This window comes from Hibiscus syriacus, unplaced genomic scaffold (genome assembly GCF_006381635.1).
Source record: "Hibiscus syriacus cultivar Baekdansim isolate YM2019G1 unplaced genomic scaffold, ASM638163v2 tig00110050_pilon, whole genome shotgun sequence".
Classification (NCBI taxonomy): Eukaryota; Viridiplantae; Streptophyta; class Magnoliopsida; order Malvales; family Malvaceae; genus Hibiscus; species Hibiscus syriacus.
Window position 1 is genome coordinate 492,258 of NW_024062576.1, and position 22,338 is coordinate 514,595.

At 38.1% G+C, this 22,338-nt stretch overlaps 1 protein-coding gene and 1 pseudogene across 1 annotated transcript; both read left to right on the forward strand.

The window, feature by feature from the left end:
* Positions 1-505: 505 nt before the first annotated feature.
* Positions 506-2,764, forward strand: LOC120213997 (cysteine-rich receptor-like protein kinase 1). The gene is made up of 6 exons (XM_039212015.1): positions 506-1,109; positions 1,211-1,321; positions 1,417-1,767; positions 1,848-2,082; positions 2,170-2,314; positions 2,406-2,764. The coding sequence occupies exons 1-6, from the start codon at positions 506-508 to the stop codon at positions 2,712-2,714; spliced, it is 1,755 nt and encodes a 584-aa protein (XP_039067946.1). The 3' UTR covers positions 2,715-2,764.
* Positions 2,765-16,505: 13,741 nt separating this feature from the next.
* Positions 16,506-20,591, forward strand: LOC120213986 (annotated as a pseudogene).
* Positions 20,592-22,338: the final 1,747 nt, after the last annotated feature.

Genomic DNA, 22,338 nt, shown 5'->3' on the forward strand with positions numbered 1-22,338 from the left:
ATGCCATGAATCAGTTATCTAGAAATGACCTTAATACAGCAAAGAGAAACAAAATTCAGTTTATTTCTACCATTTTTCTTTCATGCTTCATCTGACTCAATAAAGACAACAAACAAACAAACCCAACCTTCCATTATGCCTGCAAAAGAACCTGACATCCAACCTCGTACAGCCAAAGTCTTCATTTTGTTTCCTCCCTATTGCCCTGACCTTCAAATCCTCCTCTCTCCATCTCCAACCCCAACAAAGGGCGAAGGGTAGGAGAGAAGAAGAAGAAGAAGAAGAAGAAAACTTTCATGGAAAATCTCATCTTTTCTTGTTTTTATTGAAAAACAAAAGAGACAAGGGACACAATTCGATGCCATATCCTTGGAGCATAACAACATGGATGTTCTTCGTATTATGTTCGTGTTTTTTTGTCCCTTGTTTGTCCTTTGAAGGCCGCGTTATCTGTGGGAGTGACAACCAAACCTCGAACAACTTCGCTCACGACGTCGATAAAGCCATGGAATCTTTGTCCCCGCTCGTTTCTTCCCGGAAATGGGGAACCGTCTTGAAGAAAGACCAACAGTTTAATGTGTTTGGATTTGCGCAATGTTACAAGGATGTGACTCCGCTCGATTGTGAACGGTGTTTCAAATCATCCGGGGAACAACTCAAACGCTGCATTCCTGCCAGGTCTGCTCGGATCCATCTCGATCAATGCTTTCATCGTTTCGATCATTATCAGTTTTACGATGAAGGGGTCGATCCGAACTACGATTACGTCAAATGCGGCTCGCCTATGGGCGATTTCAACGACACGTACATGCGCGAGGATTTTCAAAGCAAATTGGATCATGTGATTACCGAAGTGAAAGAGGAGGCCATGGGAAAGAGTAGGTTCGGGGTAACGGAGGCGAAAGGCGGGGTGGTTACCGTTTATGCATTGGCACAGTGTTGGAAAACGATCAATCGCAGTGCTTGTAAACAGTGCTTGACCGATGCTGGGATGCGGCTGAGGAAGTGTGGCCCCGGAGCAGAAGGCAGGGCTTTGTACACAGGGTGTTACATGAGGTATTCAACCAATAGATTCTTTAATAATGATTCGAAGACAGAGGACGAAAAGGGTAAAAACCGAGTTGCCCTTTAAGTTGTCGAAATTTTCATCTTCATCTATGGATGTTCTTCTTCATGTTGGATCATGATTCTTTGTAATTGGGTTTTACAGGGTTTATAAATTGGGTCACGTTTGGAATGGCTTTATCTGGGATTTCATTCCTTGTTCTTTCTGTCATTGTTGCTTTAGTAAGCTACAAGAAATTATCCAAAACGAAACAAGGTGTGTATGTGTGTGTGTACACACACACTAGCATTTGTAACATGATTGAACCATGTTTCTGGTTTTTTATACTATTTTCTGTTTACTTGTCTTAGGGGTAATCGACCTAGAGGATGTTCCGCACCCCGGAAACAAGACAAGTCTAAATTTCAAGTATGAAATGCTTGAAAGAGCGACCGATTTTTTCGACGAATCGAGGAAATTAGGCCAAGGAGGAGCAGGCTCGGTTTTCAAAGGAATTCTACCTAATTCTGAAGCTGTTGCAGTCAAGAGATTGTTCTTCAATACACGGCAGTGGGTGGATCAGTTCTTCAATGAAGTGACTTTGATCAGTGGCATTCAACACAAGAACCTTGTAAGGCTTTTGGGATGCAGCATCGAAGGACCAGAGAGTCTTCTGGTTTACGAATATGTGCCGAATTTGAGCTTAGATAAAATCCTTTTCGGTAAACTTTAAATTTCTTATGATCATATTAACGACGATTCGTTTTCGTAGATGTCTTACTGTTGTTATCACTTGATGCAGCAAAGAACAACACAAAAATTCTAAACTGGTCACAGAGGTTCAACATCATATGTGGTGTAGCAGAAGGTCTGGCATATCTTCATGGAGGTTCTCAAGTGAAAATCCTTCACAGAGACATAAAAGTCAGCAACATTCTCCTCGATGAGAATCTCTGTCCAAAGATTGCTGATTTTGGACTCGCTCGTTGCGTTGCTTCGGATAAATCCCATGTCAGTACCGCAATTGCAGGGACACTGTAAGATATTCGATTTCGATGACATGCCAAAATCACAGTGACATTCTTTCTAGTCAGTACAAATATGAAAACAATTGTGTGTTGCAGAGGATACATGGCACCGGAATACCTCGTACGAGGACAACTAACAGATAAGGCAGACGTCTACGCTTTCGGGGTGCTAGTTATCGAGATTTCAACCGGTCAGAAAAACAGTATCTTCTCGGAGGGTTCGAGTTCAGTTTTGTACAGGGTGAGATGTCCATTATTCTCACATACTAAAGCCTTGAACGTACATGTTAATGTTAAACAATACAACAAATGGACTGTGTTTTTCCCACCAGGTCTGGAAGCAATACAAGGCAAGTAACATCACAGAAGCTATCGACTCCAACTTAGACGCCAAGTTCGACGAGAAGGAAGCGTCAACCGCACTTCTAGTTGGGCTGTTGTGCACCCAACCTTCGGTCGCAATACGACCGTCGATGTCGGACGTTGTTCAAATGCTAACGAATGCGAATTATAGACTTCCTCGACCAAAACAGCCTCCGTTCTTAAATGCTAGTGTGATAAGTCCTGAACTAACTTTGAGCGGTTCTTTTAGAATGGCGTCTTCAGCTTTAGATGAGCCTAATACAGGTTCAGAGTCGTAGGGCTAGAAATTTGACAATCTCTGTTTCCCAACTGCAAATAACACATTGTTCTGTTTCCTACTTGGAGGCCAGGCCAGGGGGCAAGGACATTTGCTTGGGGTGGTTTGTTAGGGGTTGCAATTGGTAAATATCGACAATCTTTTTGTAATATTTGAATCCATTTTATTATTATCGTTTCAAAATTTGTCCCTTCTTTCTTTTGCATTAATTTCAATTCTTAGTAGTAGTTTAGAGACAAAATCATATCAACAATATTCGCTTCTATACGTTGTCACAAACTAAGAAAATTTTAAACATATATATTATCTTGTAAATACAAATTATTAAAGAAAAAAGATTTTATAATGAAATACTTGATTTAAGATGAATGTTTTTCCTTGAATATCAGTGATGATCATTAGCAATTAACTGAGCACCTCATATTGGTGGATCCTCCTTAAATCCATCAACAAAATCATCATCCAATACGTAGGCCATGTATAAGATGATTGCATGAAGGTTTCGCGACCTTCTCCACATCACATTCCTCGACGCTTTCAGTCTCGCTTATAATGTGTAGACATCAATTTTTCCATTTTAAATTTAAATTTATTATTATTATTAAAATTATTATTATTATTATTATTATTATTATATTATTTATTAAATATTACAAAACCCAAAACTGAAGCCCAGATACAAATCCCGGAACCGAAATCACGGCCCATTTACAAACCAAAACCCGGATAGCCCAATTATAACCCTAAACCTAATTAGGGTTTCTATCCCAACACCCAGCCGCCGAAGATCCTCAACCGTTGGATCTAATCTGATCCAACGACCCTTATGCAGTCCAGCAAAGAAATCCTAGGATATCATAACCCTAGGGCCACGTCCCAGCCGCCGCTTCTTCCAGAAGACTCCAGCCGCCTCTCCAGCTTCCAGACGCCGCTGCCAAGGCCACGCCACTGCCAGGTGCTCCACTCCGATGATGCCACCACGCCGCCGCCTCGCTAAATACTCCAGAAGCAGCCCCACGTCGAAGCCCTATGGTGAGTCACCACCATAGCTTGGTGACTCACAGCCAAGATCTCTATTATCCGGTCCAAGGCGAGCTCGGTGGTGGCTATAAAAGCCACCACACCTGCAAAACAAAAAGGGACACGGACAACAAGCAACAGAGACCAGAAACCAAAAGGAAAGGGAGATACGAGAGCAACAAAAAGGAAAAGAGCAACCAAACAACAAACAATCATTCGAAAAAAGAAAAGGAAAAAGAGCTGCATACCTTCGAAGAACCCAAACGCCGCCGGAAAACCTTATATAAACCGAGGTAAATCCTTCGGTTATAGCTTAGATCTATCGATTTTGAGAGGGTTTTAGGCTTAAAAGAGGTTAGATCTAGGTTTTGGTGGAAAAGAGAGAAATTTTGGGGTGATTTTAAATATTCCGGCCACCATTCACGGTGGCCAGAGGTGGTGTTAGCGGTGGCCGACCGGGACTGAGTTCTCTCCGACGGGAGAAATGTAGAGAGAAGCCAGAGAGAACTCTGGTTCTCTCATTTTAGAGAGAGAATAGGGAAAGAAGAGAATGAGGAGAATGGCCTGAAGGGCCGGTTTTTGGGCTTAAAAACCCCTCCCCGAACGACGTTGTTTTGGGGAGGGCTATATCCGTAATTTTACCACTGGACAAACCCTTTCCGCGGCCCTTTAGGTTTTGTAAACAATTCATTTTAGTCACTGAAATTAACTTTTATGCCTTTTAATTCGTTATTTAAATTTTGTGTTTATTATAATTTAGTCACTACAATAAACTTCCATATATTTTAATTCAGTATTTGAATTTTATTTTATTATGTTTTAGTCCATACCAGTATATAAATATATATATTAGGGTAAGTACCCATTTTAGTCCTTCATAATTTAATTAATATTTATTTTAATCATCTAGTAATTAATTAGGTCAAACTACACTATTAATACATATATTTTTAATAATTCAAATTAGGTCTGCGAATTTTAATATTTTACATTTAATACCTGATGTTTTATATAATTTTATTTTCGTCCCTAAATTAATAAATTGATAAAATAGCATATCTAATCCCTGTAGTTTTAAAATAGCATATTTAGTCCCTAAGATTAATATTTTCATTTATTTTACAAACTTTATTACTTTTTACATTTTAATACTATGTTTTAATTTTATTAATCATATTTTACTTTCATATATTTATGATTATATATATATTTATCATTACTATTACTATTTATTATTTATGTCAATATATATATATAAATAATATTTATCTAAGTCTTATAAATATATATAAATAATATTTATTTATTTTATGAAAATCCTATTTATAAATATAATATATTATTTTTAAATCATTTCAATCATATTTTAATATATATTTATCAATATTAAGAAATGAAAGTCTTAAAGCAACTGGATGTCCATTTTATGATATTTTTAAATAAAAATAAATAAATATTTTTAATACATAAATCTGTTTTTATATTTTTATTAATATTAAGAAAGGAGTTGTCTTAAAACACCTATAAACCCTTTTCTGATATTTCTAAATAAATAAATATCTTGTTTAATAAAATATATATATTAATATATTATCTTAAAATTATATTAATAAACTTAACAGAATTATGAATTAAATATATTTTTAAACTTTTAAATTTCCAATAATAGAGACAATTTATAATAAATAAGTATCAATTTTGGGCGTTGTAGGGGTGCTAATCCTTCCCTAAACGTAACCGACCACGAATCCCTTTTTATTTCTAAAAAGAACGAATTTTTTGGTTAAACGCAGATCAATTTATCTTTTAACTGATGTTTTCTTAAAAACTCTTTTAAAAGATAATTTTTAGGTATTCGACCTACCTAACCCAAAAGGCCGATGACGACTCCCAAAATATTTTTTTCAAAATGATTTTTTTATCCACATTATTTTTCCCGCCAAATAAATATTTCGTGCCCGGGCAAAAACCGGTTACGACATAATGCTCACCCTTGCTGTTTATTAGCTTTCTCGGCCTCAATCGAGCTTCCTAAATGTAGTTGAGCTTAGCTTACATTGGCTAGACTCTTCAGAAACTAGATCAACAACTTCAATCTGCAGAAACTCCATGATATAAAAGCTAACTCCTTACGATTTTCAAATGAGTTATAGTATAGAACTTGCTTCATCTTAAGTGTTCATAAGTATATGTATATGTATCATCATCATCACATGAAAAATGAAACATAAACCCGGATATTCTAACCTTTAGTTGTGAAAGGCCTTTGTCCACCCTCTTTCTATTGACTGATATTCCACCGGCATTGTCTCCTTGCTGCAGAAAATTAGAATCAGTCAATACCCGATTAATTATGTCGGTATGATATATATATATGTAAGTTTTAAATTCCTAAGAAAGATAACTATTTAAAAGAAGAGCAATGCTTTAACCACTTAAACAATAAAAACTGCACTACATACTCCGTAGGCTGATTTGAATATTATTTTTTGAACTAGGTTAATAGTTATGTTCGGGGAGGACTGCTGGATGACCTGGAATCTTCTAGGAAGAAGGCCGGATGATATGGTATCTCTTATAGGAAGACGATCGAATGACATGATGTCTTCTAGGAAAACGACCGGATAATATGGGTCTTCCAATCTTCCCGACTGGTAACGAAAAGAGTGAGATCTCCTTTCCTGTAAGCTTCTCCTGTGCTCAGTTCACGTAATAGGAAAAGAACCGGAGTCGTCTATGTGAGATCAAGAACGTGAACAGAAGAGAACCTGCCGTTATGTAGAAGACGTCATGTCATTTGGTCATTTTCTCTAAAATTATCCTATAATTTCGACGTCTTCCCAACGCATTATAGAGACCACTCTACTTTAGAAAATATAGTCCGATAGTCATTAGTTGAGAAATATTACTTTTCCACTTCATTATTGGGGTGATTTGGCCCCGTAGGCTTATCACAAGACTAAAATTATGCTGGTCAATTACAAACCTGACGAACAGAACTGGAGTTATATAGGGAGTGGGAGGGGCTCTTACCCCTCCCAAAATTTTTAGTTTAATATCATTTTTTATCCTTATCAACTTAAATTTAAGTAAAATTGTATTTTTGTACCTTAAAATTAAATATATGATAATTCATTATTATTTTAAAATTAAATATCTTATCCTTCTAATATTTGATCATGATTATGTTTCTGTTGAACATTATCGTTGTTGTAACGTAATAAGTGTCTTGATTTTTATTCCATCAAAAACTCTTTTTATACTCGTACAGGGAACTTAATGGAAGAGCCCTAGTTGGCTACAAACCTATCTAACATTATCTATTAACTAACAACTTTTGAAATTGAAATTCAAAACATTATCTAATAGCTAACATTATCTCTTAACTAACAGCTTTTGAATTATCTAATAGCTAACATGCTCCCTATTCTCCACGGTTTCAACAGCTCCCCCGAGACATGTAATTTGTCGCGAAACATGAAGAAATAAGCCCTTGACGATGGTTTGGTTAAACCTTCAGCGTATCGATGCTGAGCAGGAACATAATTGACACTAACAACACCAGCAACGATCTTCTCCCGAATGAAATGGAGATCCAGCTCAACATGATTTGAACGTGACTGAAACACAGGATTGATGTTCATAGCTATGGTACTTGTGTTGTCTTTCCAAATAATAGATTGACTAGAGCACGCAATTCCCATATCTGTCGATAAGGTCTTGAGCCACACAACTTCAGCAACAGCTTCAGCAATCCCACGATACTCAGCTTCAGTGATGGAATGAGAGATCGAGTGTTGACGTTTGGATGATCAAGAAACAGGATTTGCCCCAAGGAACACACAGAAGCCAGATATAGAATGACGATCATCAATACTGCTTGCCCAGTCGGCATCGGCAAAGGCTTCAAGTTGAAGACCGATGCTAGTCTTGCTAAAGAGTAATCCATAACCAAGAGTCCCACTGAGATAGCGAAGAATGCGTTTCACGGCTATCCAATGTTGTTCACATGGAGCATGCATATATTGAGCAACATGATTCACACTGAAGGAAATGTCTGATCGTGTGTGATTGAGATACAAGAGAGCTCCCACAGTACTATACATTTGTGCATCTGATAAAGGACTGCCACCATTTTTGCATAGTTGGGACACCACCATTGGTGTAGGAACGAGATGAGCACCACACATGCCAGCTTTGTCAAGTAATTCAAGAATGAATTTTTTTTTGTCGTATGACAAGTGTCTGATCATTTCGATTTACTTCCAAACCAAGAAAGCAGGTTAATTCCCCCAAATCTTTAAGAGAGAATTTGTGACCTAAGAGTGTCACGATTTGTTCAACATCCGCATCATCATGCTCGTGATGATAATAACGTCAACGTAAATGAGTACATACACCCCTTATCATCAACCCGACAAATAAATAAGGAGGCATCAACTTGAGTACCATGAAAGCCAATCTGTATTAAGCAAGCACGTAACTTGGCATACCAGTTTTGAAGAGGCTGTTTGAGACCATACAACGCTTTCTCTAATTTGCAAACCAACTAAGATCCATCAGCAGCACATTTTTCAAACCCTAGGCTGCACCATATACACTTCCTCATTGAGTTCCCCGTTAAAGAACACATTGTTAACATCGATTTGTCGTAATCTCCACCCATGCATTACGACCAACGACAAAATGACCCTCGTGGATGGTTTAATAACGGAACTAAATGTATCATGGAAGTCCTGACCAGGAACTTGCGCAAAGCCTTTAGCTACAAGTTGAGCTTTGTGCCATGCAATCGACCCATCGGCATTCTTCTTAAGTCGAAATAACCATTTGCATCCGATAGCAGTCCTCCCACGAGGTAAGGAGACCAACCGCCATGTGCCATTATGAACCAATACATCATACTCAGCTACAGCAGCTTCTTTCCATACTGGTGATAGCAACGCCTGTTGAATTGTAATTGGTTCATCGCCATCCATTATAGCATTTACAGAAAAGGCTTTAGGTTTGAATGTTCCCACTTTTCTCCTGGTAACCATGTGATGGGCATTAGGAAGATGAGGGCAGATGAGCACGTATTGTATACTCAATATTACTCATTAGTGGCTTCAACTTGAGGCAATACGTGGATTGAATGAGGAGTGGCATTGGGGCTAGCTGTCATCTCCTCAACCGTATAAGTGGTTCGCACAGGAGCAGGGACATGATTTTGAGAAATTGAACTTATTGGCATGAGCATTGATCCATCAGCAGCTAGTCCAAGACAAGAAGTCAAAGAAGGTGCATCCGCACCCATTCCTGCCATATCATCACGCGAGTTTGTAGTAGATGCAGGATTGTCACGCGAATGAGAAGAAGCAAGGCCACGAGTCAGCTGTTTGGCTCCCAGAACCTCGACAATCTCGGTGGATGACATCGAAAAATGGATAGGCGGTAGCTCCACAACGTGTCCTGCAAAAGGAAAAGTGCTTTCATCAAATTGCACATGCCGAGAAATAAAAATTCGACGGCCCGAAGCTAAGCATAGGTAGCCCTCATGTTGCACAATATATCCCAAAAATGTGCACGCCTGCGAGCGGAAAACAAGTTTGTGGTACTAAAACTGGCGAAGATAGGGGAAACAACGACACCCGAAGACACGTAAGTGATCATAGTTCGGAGTTTTTCCAAACAGTTTGCTAAACGGAGACAAGCCATGGAGAACCCGTGTAGGTAATCTGTTGATTAAATAAACAGCTATTATAACAGAGTACGACCAATACTTCAGAGGTGAGAGCCATTTCAACAAAATGGCGGTGTTTACGCTCAGCAACCCCGTTTTGTTAAGATATGTGAGGACAAGTGACCCTGTGTCATACCCCAAGTTCTTGAAGAGCTTTAGTGAAAGGTCGGAACTCACTGCCCCAATCACTCTGAACTTCCTTTATCTCCTTACTAAACTGTACATGAACAATCTTTTGCCGTCTGAATACTGATCGTTCAATTCAGTAATCACTTCTAGCAAGGAGCTGTTCACATTGGATGGTGTTACGTTGGTACTAGTTGATGCAGAACTACAACAACGCGGCTTTGAGGAGGCTGACAATCTATCAATAAGCACAAATCTTGCAAACCTTCGAGTAGACGACTCACCGATGCTTCCATTTACCGTCCAGGAGGACGTGGTCGTGGCAAGCCTCGGCTTCAGTGCCAATTGTGGTAAAATAGGTCACTTAGTGAACCGGTGTTGGTACAGGTTCAATCAAACGTTTCAAGGGTTCTCTCCTGGCGGTCCCTCTTCTGTAGGAACTCCATTTGCCAATTCTTGTGTTTTTTCATCCTCTCCTACGTGCGACTGTTCAGGGTCTTGGGACGGCAATGCTACAACCGTGGTTGCCGCATGTGCACCTTAGTCAAATCCGGGTAATTCTAGTGCTGTTCGTATTCCTGGGAAATGGTTTGTGGACTCCGGGGCCACTCACCATGTAACGTCGGAAGCTGTCAATGTCGATGGACGTGAGGAGTATACCGGAAAGGGTAAGCTTGTGACTGGAAACGATAATGGGTTATCTATCTCTAGTATTGGTCACTCTCGTCTCCTTGCTCATGATCGTACCTTGACGTCGAATAATTTACTCCATGTACCTCATATATCCAAGAACTTGGTTCCTGTCTCTAAACTTACCAAAGATAATCACATGTTTCTTGAATTTCATGCTCTTAGATGTGTGATTCACGATGCGGACATGAAGGGGATGTTACTAGAAGGATACGAGAAGGATGGTCTTTATGAGTTTGGTTCAACACTGTTAAGTAATAATAGTTATGCTGAGTGCAATATGGCTCGTGAGGTTGTTGATTTTTGTTTATGGCATAATCGGTTGGGACATCCTCCCGAGATACGTTAATTAACAGCTTTTTTAATTATCTAATAGCTAACAGTTTCTACCGACAAAAAGGGCATAAATTCTCGTCGATGATTGAAGAGCCATATGGATGTGTAACTGTTGTAACCAGCTCAGATTTGATAGACTGCACAAGTATTAACAAATTCAATACAATCCAAAGATGAGAAGCAAACAAAAGAACCAATAAAGCCTCACTTCGAGCTGCCATAGAACATTCAGCTCCAGTTGAATTACAGAAGATATGGTGGTACGATCATAGAAATTAAATGCAACAATCGAATAAATACACATTTTTCTGGCTGAACATGCAGCACATAAACAACATTTTCCTTCATTCTTTTTACCTTTATGTAACATTCCACAGTATGCATCCTTTCCTCAATGGGCTCTATGTAATCAGCATGGTTTTTCAGAACCGGACCGGTCAGCGAACCGGCCGTGCTACCGGTTCACTGGTTCAACCGGTCGTAAGAACCGGACGACATCATAATTATTTAAAAAATTAAATAAAAATACTGTTGACGAAAACGGGTAAAGAAAACAAAAGAACACGAGAATTTTACGAGGTTCGGCAATGTGCTTATGTCCTCGGTGCCTAGGCGGCGCTAGAAGTTTTATTCAATGATATTTTAGGTCTAGGTTACATCTCTATTTATAATAGAAAACCCTGGTACATAATTACAAAATCAACCATGTACCGTACCGCGGGGGCTGCGCCCCCCGCACCCCCAACCCACATAATTCGTAACCCCACAACGAGACTTTCTTTGTAAGGACAATTGATGCTCACTCCGCTCCATCTCCTGTCCTCTTTACTGGTATATTTATGAGCCATACCTAACAAATCTCCACCTTGGCGAATATTCTGCCCCTTGGAAACTTCAATGTGGGTTGAGTTACCTTGCTTCTTTAACAACTCGAAACATTCAACAAGTCCAAGCAATGCTTGAACTTGTCTGTCGTAACTGGCTTGGTGAATATATCAGCGGCATTCTCATCAGTATGTACCTTCTGAAACAAAACCTCTCCAGATGCAACCAACTCTCTGATCTTGTGGAACCTTACATCAATATGTTTAGTTCTAGCACGATACACCTGATTCTTAGCCAAGTGAATAGCACTTTGATTATCACAAAGCAACTGAACTCCACCTTGTTGAACACCCAACTCCTTCACTAAACCAGTAAGCCATAAAGCTTCTTTTGCAGCTTCAACCGCTGCCATATACTCAGCTTCAGTTGTAGATAGAGCCACAACAGATTGAACAGTAGACTTCCAACAAATAGGCCCTCCACCAAGAGTAAAGACATACCCTGTCGTAGATCTTCTATTATCCAAGTCACCTGCATAGTCTGAATCCACATATCCTACAACCAAAGGATTATCCTGCTGACTCCCAAAAATAATTCCATGTCCCACAGTACCCTTTAAGTACCGAAAGATCCACTTGACTGCTTCCCAATGTTGCTTACCAGGTTTAGACATGTACTTACAAACTTGACTAACAGCATGAGCTAAATCAGGACGAGTACATACCATCGAATACATCAAGCAGCCAACAACATTAGAATACGGAACCTTTGTCATATCTTCAACTTCCTTATCTGTCTTAGGGCACTGTTCTGATAAGAGCTTAAAGTGATTCGCCAATGGAGTTCTAACTGGTTTCGCGCTGCTCATCACAAACCTTTCTAGCATTTTCTCAACATAACCCCGTTGAGATAGCCGCAGTTTCCTTGAGTCTCTGTCCTTGCAAATTTCCATTCCAAGAATTTTCTTTGCAGCGCCTAAATCTTTCATATCAAATTCCTGACTCAATAAAGTTTTCAAACCGATAACATCATCCATGTTCTTCGCAGCAATCAACATATCATCAACATACAGTAATAGAAAAATAAAAGAACGATCATCAAGGCTCTTAACATAGACACAACAATCATACTCACATCGGTTGTAGCCAATCTTGATCATATAGGAGTCAAACCGTTTATACCACTGTCTCAGAGACTGTTTCAACCCGTACAAAGATTTCTTCAATCTGCAAACTAAATGCTCGTTTCCAGGTTGAGTGAAACCTTCAGGTTGCCGCATGTAGATCTGCTCCTCTAAATCACCATGCAAAAAAGCAGTTTTAACATCCATATGCTCTAAATACAAATCCCAACTAGCCACCAATGCAAGTACTGCTCGGATTGAAGTGTGTCTGACCAGAGGAGAAAAGATTTCATCATAATCAACTCCTTTCTGCTGTGAAAAACCCTTCGCTACCAAACGAGCCTTGAACTTCTCCCCCTCTTTTTCTGTTACTGCTGGTTTCTTCTTATACACCCATTTACAACCAATCAGCTTCTTACCCTCAGGAAGGGGAACTAACTCCCATGTGCGATTGTGATTCAAAGACTCCATCTCCTCAACCATGGCTGCCATCCACTTGTCGTTTTCCTGACTAGTAACAGCATCATGAAAAGTAACTGGATGCTAACAATAAGTGCAAAAGATACCAAGTCTTCAAAACCCAATCTGTTCGGAGGCTTTATATTCATCCGTCTCACCCTGTCTCTGGCGAGACTATAATCCTGCAAATCATCCGTAGTGGAACCACCAGAAGTCGGTTGAGAAGTTTCTGGTTTCTCAACTGGAAACTGCTCGAAATCCACCACTGTCGTGTCTTGCTTCTGCTGCAACATGGACTGTTCATCAAAAACGACATCTCTACTAATCACAACTTTCTTCGCAACTGGATCCCATAACTTGAATCCTTTGACACCTTTCTTGTAACCCAGAAAAATGCACTCCTTCGATTTTGCATCAAGTTTGGATCTCTCATCAGTAGGTACATGCACATAAGCAGGACAACCAAAAATCCATAAGTTATCAAAACTAACATCATGACCAGTCCATACCTCTTCTGCAACTTTCCCAGCCAACGATGCCCTTGGCGATCTGTTGATAAGGTAACACGCCATGTTAACAGCCTCAGCCCAGAAGTGTTTGTGAAGCCCCGCATTCAACCGCAAACATCTGGCTCTTTCATTCAATGACTTGTTCATTCGTTCCGCAACACCATTCTATTGTGGTGTCTTACGCATTGTAAAATGCCTTTGAATCCCATGCTCCTTACAGAATTGTAGGAACTGTGAATCTGTGTACTCCGTACCATTGTCAGACCGCAAACACTTGATTTTTCGTCCTGTTTGGTTTTCTACCTCAGCTTTCCACAGCTTGAACTTCTCAAAAACTTCAGATTTCTGTTTCAAAAAATAAACCCAAACTTTCCGTGAAAAATCATCAATAAAAGTAACATAGTACCTAGATCCACCCAAAGACGATGTCGTGGAAGGCTCCCATACATCAGAATGCACATAATCAAGAATCCCTTGAGTTGTGTGCTTCGCAGTCTTAAAACGGACTTTAGTCTGTTTACCAAGAACACAATACTTGCAAAAATCGAGCTTACAGCTTTTGACACCATGCAACAAGTTTCTCTTGTGTAATTCTGCCATACCACGTTCACTAAGATGAGCAAGGCGCATATGCCACAATTTTGTCGTATCTTCACAGGACTCAACAGAGTGAACTCCACCTGCAACGGTACTCCCTAACAATCTGTAGATATTCCCTGCAGTCATCTTGCCTTTCATCACAGTCAATGCTCCTTTAACAATCCGAATGGTTTCCCTATCCTCGTCAGCCTTAGGGATAAAACCATTCTTATGCAAAGTGCCCAAGGAAATCAAATTCTTCTTCAAGTCTGGGATATGTCGAACACCACTCAACGTCCGAACGGAGCCATCGTGCATCTTAATTCTGACATCACCAATACCAACAATATTGCAACATCGATCATCACCCAAATAAACCGAACCAGAATTAACCGGCATGTATGTCGAAAACCATTCCCTATTTGGCGTGATGTGATAAGAACATCCAGAATCAAGAATCCAAGCATCAGTCAATTGTGTCGTTGAAATATAAAGCATATCACCCTCACTACAATCAGAATTATCATCCTCGACCACGTTCACAGACTTGGATGAGCCATCACGCTTCTCATCAGTCTGCTTTTTCAACTTCGGACAGTCTCGCTTCATATGTCCCGCCTCCTTGCACTTGTAACAGTGAATCGTCTTCTTATCCCTGGATTTGGATCTGGAATTACGCTTCCCGGACCCTGCCTTCTCTGGCTTCCGTCCACGATCTCGATTACCCTTGACATATAAGCTATCGGCTTGAGAGCTTTCCCCTGCATTCTGCTTCCGCTAGTTGTGAGCCAACAAGGCTGCAGTAATCTCCTCAACGTTGATAGTCTCTTTCCCATATGTAAGAGTAGTCACCATGTGTTCGTAAGAGGGAGGCAACGAACACAACAGAATCATCGCTCTGTCTTCATCCTCAATTTTCACATCAAGCCGAGCCAGATCAGAAACGATTTGATTGAAGACATTCACGTGTTGCGCCAAATCGTGATCGTCCTGCATCTTCAGCCCATACAGCCGCTGCTTCAGATACAGTTTTATCGTTAAGGATTTGGACATAAACTGACTTTCCAACTTCCTCCAAATTTCGTCTGGAGACGATAGATGCATGACGTGATACATGACCTCGTCCGCCAAACATAATTGTATGGTTCCTGCCGCTCGCTACTGCAATTCTTCCCAATCTTCCTCATCCATCGACGCCGGCTTTGAAGGTCGCAAAGCCTTCAAGATCCCTTGCTGCGCCAATAGATCTTTCACCCTCGTTTACCATAATCTGAAGTTACCCTGACCATCGAATTTCGCGACTTCGAATTTTGCTCCTGAGCTCTGATACCAATTGTTGACGAAAACGGATAAAGAAAACAAAAGAACACGAGAATTTTACGAGGTTCAGCACTGTACTTACGTCCTCGGTGCCTAGGCGGCGCTAGAAGTTTTATTTAATGATATTTTAGGTCTAGGTTACACCTCTATTTATAATAGAAAATCCTGGTACATAATTACAAAATCAACCCTGTACCGTACCGCAGGGGCTACGCCCCCGTTCCCCAACCCACATAATTCGTAACTCCACAACGAGACTTTCTTTGTAAGGACAGTTGATGTTCGCTTCGCTCACTCCGCTTCATCTCATGTCCTCTTTACTGATATATTTATGAGCCATACCTAACAAATACTAAAAGCATTTAATAAAAAATCAAAAAAATTTAGGTTGAACCGATTCACAGTCCGTTCCGGTTTGAGCGGTTCAAAACCGGTTCGAACGGTTTCTTATGGTTTACTAGAACCTATTCAACCGAAGTAGAATGGATCGGACAAGGCAACGATTTCCGATTGAACCGGATGATCCGGTCCGATTTTCAAAACACCGGTAATCAGAGAACTACAGAAACTACATCATGCAATCTTAGAATTCCGATATTCTTTTGAAATTTGATGTGTTTCAGATGAAACTTTTTAAATTAATATAAAGAATAATACTTGTATTTTTAAATTAACATTTTTGTAACATAAAATAAAATCATGTTGTGTAAAAATCGTCCTTTTTTATATGAGATGGGTTAATTTTTTTTAATAATATTAATATATCCAAAGAAAAATATGAATTATATGAAAAGAGTTAAAATTATTTATAATGTAAAAAAATAATATATCATATACAACTCTATTTTTTTTTTGTTACAAACTCTAATCTTAACTATTAAAATTATCAGAATATTTTTTTCAGCTAAAAATAAATATGAATATTACATGGCTACATAAAATTGTTGTGGTGAATGAAACCATGCATTGCCACGTAACAGAAACATGAATGCAGCACGTGCGCATGAAGATATGACGACAATTTCGATACGGAATATAACATCTTTATTTTCTACCATTTTCTCTGTTTCTGTTTTATTTTTTTCTCCTTCGTTTTCAGCTTCATCTTCCTCTCCATTTTCGGTTCATTTCTGGGAATCACTGTTTATAGGACGATCACTCGAAATCCTCTCCCTGAAGTTATTTTAGGTAAATTACCCTCTGCTAAAACGCAAGATATCATCGGTGATTTCATTGTCGGTTTTCTTCTCCGTTTTATCTTTGACTGATCAATCAGGGAACAATTTCTCGGTCTTTTTTTTGTTGTAATTTTTGGATTCTCTTTCGTCTTTCGGACATGGATATTAAATTATTACATTCTGTTGAAAATTAAAGGTTATGTGAATGAAAAGATGATGAATTCGGTTATTTATAATGTGTGTGCGCGCGCGCGCGCGTTTTCTGATGCCTTATTTCTCCATTTCAAGTATGCCTTGTATCTGATTCTAGTTCTTTTTCTCTTTTTCGATCGGGCTGCATTCTCACGATGATGGGTAGTTTTTATGAAGGATAAGCGAGATTTGTATGTGTCGTATTCTGATGTAAATGTGAAATCTAAGGATTGTTGCTTTAAATGTGTATTGTAAAGTGAAATGTTGGGGAAGTTAGGCATTTATTTATATCCGTTTGTGGAATGATCACAAAATTTTTGCTTTCAGCACCGTTAGATTTCTACTTCGGGACTGGAATATTGCCTTGTAGAATTGTATATTGATTTATGGATTAAAACCAATGCTAGAAGAATAGGATAAAATTTTATTCATGACATGGGTTTAATTTGTTTTATGGTTAGAGGGCTTGTGACACTTATAAGCAGAATTTGAGGTTTTTGCCTTTTTTTGTTTTTCCAGTGTTCCAAACTAAGAATTTTATATGCTAGATTTGCAGCAGTATGAATATCTATGGATTACTTGGAATTGAAGTGTAGACTTGAATCTTCTATCTTTACATATTTCGCATATGGATCTGGATCATAAGGATACGAAGATGCTAAGTTTGGATCTTAGCATCTGGTCAATGTGTGTATGAACAAACTTGTCAAAATTTCCACAAGCTTGCCTCTTTGGTTCAGGATCATATATAAATCCAATCAGCTCATGATCTAAATATCTTTGAAGTTGTTTTTATTTACTCGTATCTTTAGATGATTTTGTATTAAAAACCATTATGTTTACATTTTAATGGTGAACAAGCAGTAAATTTTATAGTTAAGTGATTGTGAGAAAACATTAATCCTTGTTTGAGAATTTGGAATCAGTTGAAAGGCTAGCAGTATTTTTCTTCTGTTTTATGTTCTTTCTGTCCAATATGCCTCAGTTACTAATGACTTTAACATGTATGAATCTTTTACAAGGAAAACTAAACATTGTATGGCCATAAAATCTGCATCAACTTTCATTTTTGGTGTAAGACATAAAATCTGAGGGTTCTTAGAATGAAGCATTTATGTCTGTACAAGTTAATATGTGCCTTTTCTCCCATGACTAGTTCTCCTAAAATGTTTTTTATGAAGAGGAAGCGTGAAAATGTCAAGTTCATTTAACAAATTTTAGTTTTGCAGAAAGTGCAAGAAGTAATTTTATTGTTGATATTCTGCAGGCAGTTGGTTATTCATAATATTGGCTTAAAATGTCTTCCCCGAGTAAGAGGAGAGAAATGGATGTAATGAAGTTGTAAGTTTCTCTTACATATTTTACATAATCATATTTGCAGTGTTTATGCTCACATGATCCGATCTCTCTCTTTCGGATTTTGATGTTGAGAATAATTTGCAATTGTAATGAATTTACTGAAATAATATTTTCCATGGTTTTTTTTTGGCACTCTTATTTGCAGTGAAGATGGTAACTGGAATTGGATTTGTTGAATGGGAACATTTATACTCTGATCAATGGACTGTCCAGGGCAGGATAGGATTATAATTTGAATGGGATTGTTAATTTGAATGGCCTTTATTCATTAATACTCATGAAGTGCAACTGTCTCTGCTACTGCTTTTGTTTTTTTCCGCAATTAAGCAATCCATGAACAACAAAATATGTTAATGGCTTTCAGATTTCACCTTTACTTAGTGGCGGGTTTATTGCATTTTGATAAAGCTTCCATCCCACTTTAACATGCCTGGTGATAGACATCTCTTTTTGTTTACCTGAGTTATTATGTTAATTCTTGGTAGTTATACTTTATTCAGATGAACTCTTTCCATTTCCTATGCGTGAAAGCTTTACTGATTTCAGAAATCGCTGCTAATTTGGATTTTAGTCTGGTTGCTGATAAGTTTTTATTTTCTTTTTTCCTTCCTTATGTATTCATTTTATCTAGGATGATGAGTGATTACAACGTGGAAACAATAAATGATGGGCTCAACGAATTCAACGTCAAGTTTCATGGTCCCAAAGAAAGTATGCTTATACTAATCTGTTCAATTTTGTCCTTTGATTACGTGTGTTTGATATGATCCATCTCGCATTAGTATTCATATGTTTAATTACTTAAGATAGTCTCCTGTTCTGTAATTATTAAGAGAGAGGATACAATATCTATCTTTACACATTCAGCCAAAACACTTGTGATCTAATTTGCAAAGTTTGCATCCATATAATACTAATGAAAACCAGGTGTAGGACCTTCAGAGAACTGCTCCATTGTGTTATATATGCTTATAAATTTAATTAAATATATTATATGCTTAAGAGAGCTTTATCTGTCTAAGATACCTCTCCTTTTCTTTTGTTTAATGGAAGGGATTTGATTTTGAAACTTGTTCTGTTTGGGGAGTCCTCTTCATCTTTTATACTTTTATCCGAATTCACTTTTCCTCCAATAGTATCAACTTCAATGCTGACAGGTCTCTATGAAGGCGGGGTTTGGAAAATCCGGGTTGAGCTTCCGGATGCTTATCCATTCAAGTCTCCTTCTATTGGATTTGTGAACAAGATATTCCATCCAAATGTTGATGAACTGTAAGGAATTTATAATTTCAGAGTTGACTCTTACAAACTGCAGTCTCTTTGCTGTAGTTTTTTTTTCATTCTTTAAATGTCTTCAAAAGTGGTTTCTTTGAGCTTACATGGTCAGCTATATAAAATTCGGAATGGTTTTTCTAAAAAAACACTTAAGATGCTCTTGTATTAATTGTTAATGGACAAGAATCCTGGTAACCTTTTTGTGTTTCTGGTCTTTGCCATGCTGGTTCTTGTTCCAAGTTGTGACTGAATCTGATTTTTTACGTGTATTCAAATTATTTGCAGGTCTGGTTCCGTATGCTTGGATGTTATTAACCAATCATGGAGTCCAATGTTCGGTAAGCACCCGGTTACTTCCATTGCTTGACACCTTTACGCTGTCCCTGTACATTTTTTTTTGGCATTGTTACCCTTCCTTCTCCCACAAATAAGTAATTTTTTTGTTTTCTTGCATACGTAAAAGAACCTGAGCTATATACAATTTCTTTTTCCTTTCGCTGCAGATCTTTTAAACATTTTCGAAGTTTCCTTCCACAACTCTTGCTTTATCCAAACCCTTCAGACCCCTAAATGGGATGCGGCATCGTTGATGATGAAGGATCGAAAGCAATACGATCAAAAAGTAAAAGGTGATTACATTGAATTGGTTTAATGAGTGTGTAAGAAATGGAGGGTGGTTGTTAAATACTCTTTTCTATGCTGAGTGATGTAACTACTGTCTTTTTGTTTGTGGAAGCAGAATACTGTGAGCGATACGCAAAGAAAGAAGACACCACGAAATCCACAGCTGACAACGAGACTGATGACGACGACATAACTGATGGAGAAACCGGATCGAGTGATGATGAAATTGCCGGGCATGCAGATCCATAGGTTACCTCCTAAGATATATATGGCTTCTATGAATTAAACATTTGATAAAAGCAATGATGAACACCATCGTTGCATAGAAAAAAATAGAAGTGACAAGTAAAGTTAGTGAATTCGACATGCTAGGACCCGACAGGAAAAATGGCAATAACTATTGATACATTAAAAATCAAATACATTTATTAAATGCCAGCTTGTATATCCTTTCCCTATAGATCCTGTACTAAGGGAATACACCGTCTTGTATTTGTATTTTTATATGCTAGTGTCTGATTATATTTGTTTTAACTTATGCCGAAATAAACATATATTTATAGAATTTCTACTTTAATCAAGGGATATTTACAGCTGAACATGCGACTGCATAGTGTCACATACATGTCTTATACAAGATATAGAATACCATCGTTTATACATATGGACACCCGATTTTGTCTGGGTTGTCGTTTTTTTATTATATATTATATATATTAAATAATTAAATATTTTGTTTTATTTTATTTTTCAAGCCCAAATTACAAGCAAGATCAAGATTCAATCAAACCAATAGTACAGGGCCCTTGTCGTTTTTTTATTATATATTATATATATTAAATATTAAATAATTTTGTTCTTTTATTATTCATGTAAAATTACAAGCAAGACCAAGATTCAATCAAACCAATACTACACGGCCCAAGGAACTAACCCAAATGAATCAACACAGCATAATTAAAGTTTCCACCTTATCACTCAGCCGCTAGAAGCTACCAACTGTTGGATTTGCCTTTGATCCAACGGCTCAAATGGAAGAAATCCTAGGGTTTCATCATAACCATAGGATTGTGGGTCACCACCGCCTAGCCTGTTGCCACTTTCGACACTATTGCACCGCCACTGTCCGCTCTTGCCACTGTCGTCGCTGTTTACTCCTGCCGCCGTCATCATCTCAACCGGCTCTCAATGCATCAATCAGTCAAAAAAATCAAAAATTAGTAAAAAAATTCTAAATGTATTCTTTTACTCATAAGATACAAAAAATCGAATTCATGATTGTCATTCACCGAGAATAGGGTAAGCATACCTTATTTTCTCGGCAATACAGTAATCAAGCCTCAAATACAACATGCAACACCATAAAAGGAGAGGATCATTTCGAATGCAAAAAGAGAGGGGGAGAACTCAAAGAATCGGAGCCAAAAAAGAAACAAAAAGAAAGAAGAAACGCATCGAAAACAAAAAAAATCGAAAAAAAAGAGAGAGAAAGGAAAATTATCCTTATTAGTTCGTCGCCAGAAGAAAGAAAGATAGTTGGATTCAAAATAATTTAGAGGTATTCTCTTAGATCTATGGTTTTTCGCTTGGTGTTTAGGAAAGAAGGATAATTATCCTTCATGGTTAAATAACGTTTTAGATGTAAAGAATGTGTTTTTATGTCAATTTATAACCCTAAGTAATCTCCTAAAGCTTTAGCCTATGATTAAGAACCAAACTAAGACATGTATGGTGCTTTTTTTTGGGTGTTTTCTGATCTTAAACAAGATATTTATGGGTTCGACTATTGATATTGGATGAACAATATCGATATTGGATGAATTGGGATGAAATTTAGGGATTTCCATCTGGTAATATTGATATTGCTGGGGAGAGTATCGATATTTTCCCTACAGTATTGATACTCAGGGTATACAATATCGATACTAGGCCACATTTTCATCAACAGAATCCATTTTTTGTACCGATACTCATAGGAGTAGCGATACTTGACCCTAGGGTATCGATACTATATGTAGAGTATTGATGCTACCCACATCGGATGGTTATATTTGACCTCTTTAAGGCCCGTAAGAGCTAAAGATGATCCATAGTGGTAGAACTTAGTCCGTGAGGGACGTAAACGATCAAAAGGGCTCGAAAACACTCGTAAGAGTATGGTACAACCGAAATAATCGTAATAGGCATAATAAGTTCAAGTACCTTTAGCAGATCACGTAGAAAATATCTAAGGATAAAAGATCGTTGCAGAGTATGTACTGAAAAGTTGTATGACGAATTAATCAGAT

Bases quoted from the DNA above. Each gene is read 5' to 3' on its own strand.
- LOC120213997 (XM_039212015.1), top strand. From the start codon at position 506: ATGGAATCTTTGTCCCCGCTCGTTTCTTCCCGGAAATGGGGAACCGTC. The intron at 2,083-2,169 runs GTAAGATATTCG...TGTGTGTTGCAG, and splicing joins ACCGCAATTGCAGGGACACT to AGGATACATGGCACCGGAAT. The intron at 2,315-2,405 runs GTGAGATGTCCA...TTTTCCCACCAG, and splicing joins CGAGTTCAGTTTTGTACAGG to GTCTGGAAGCAATACAAGGC.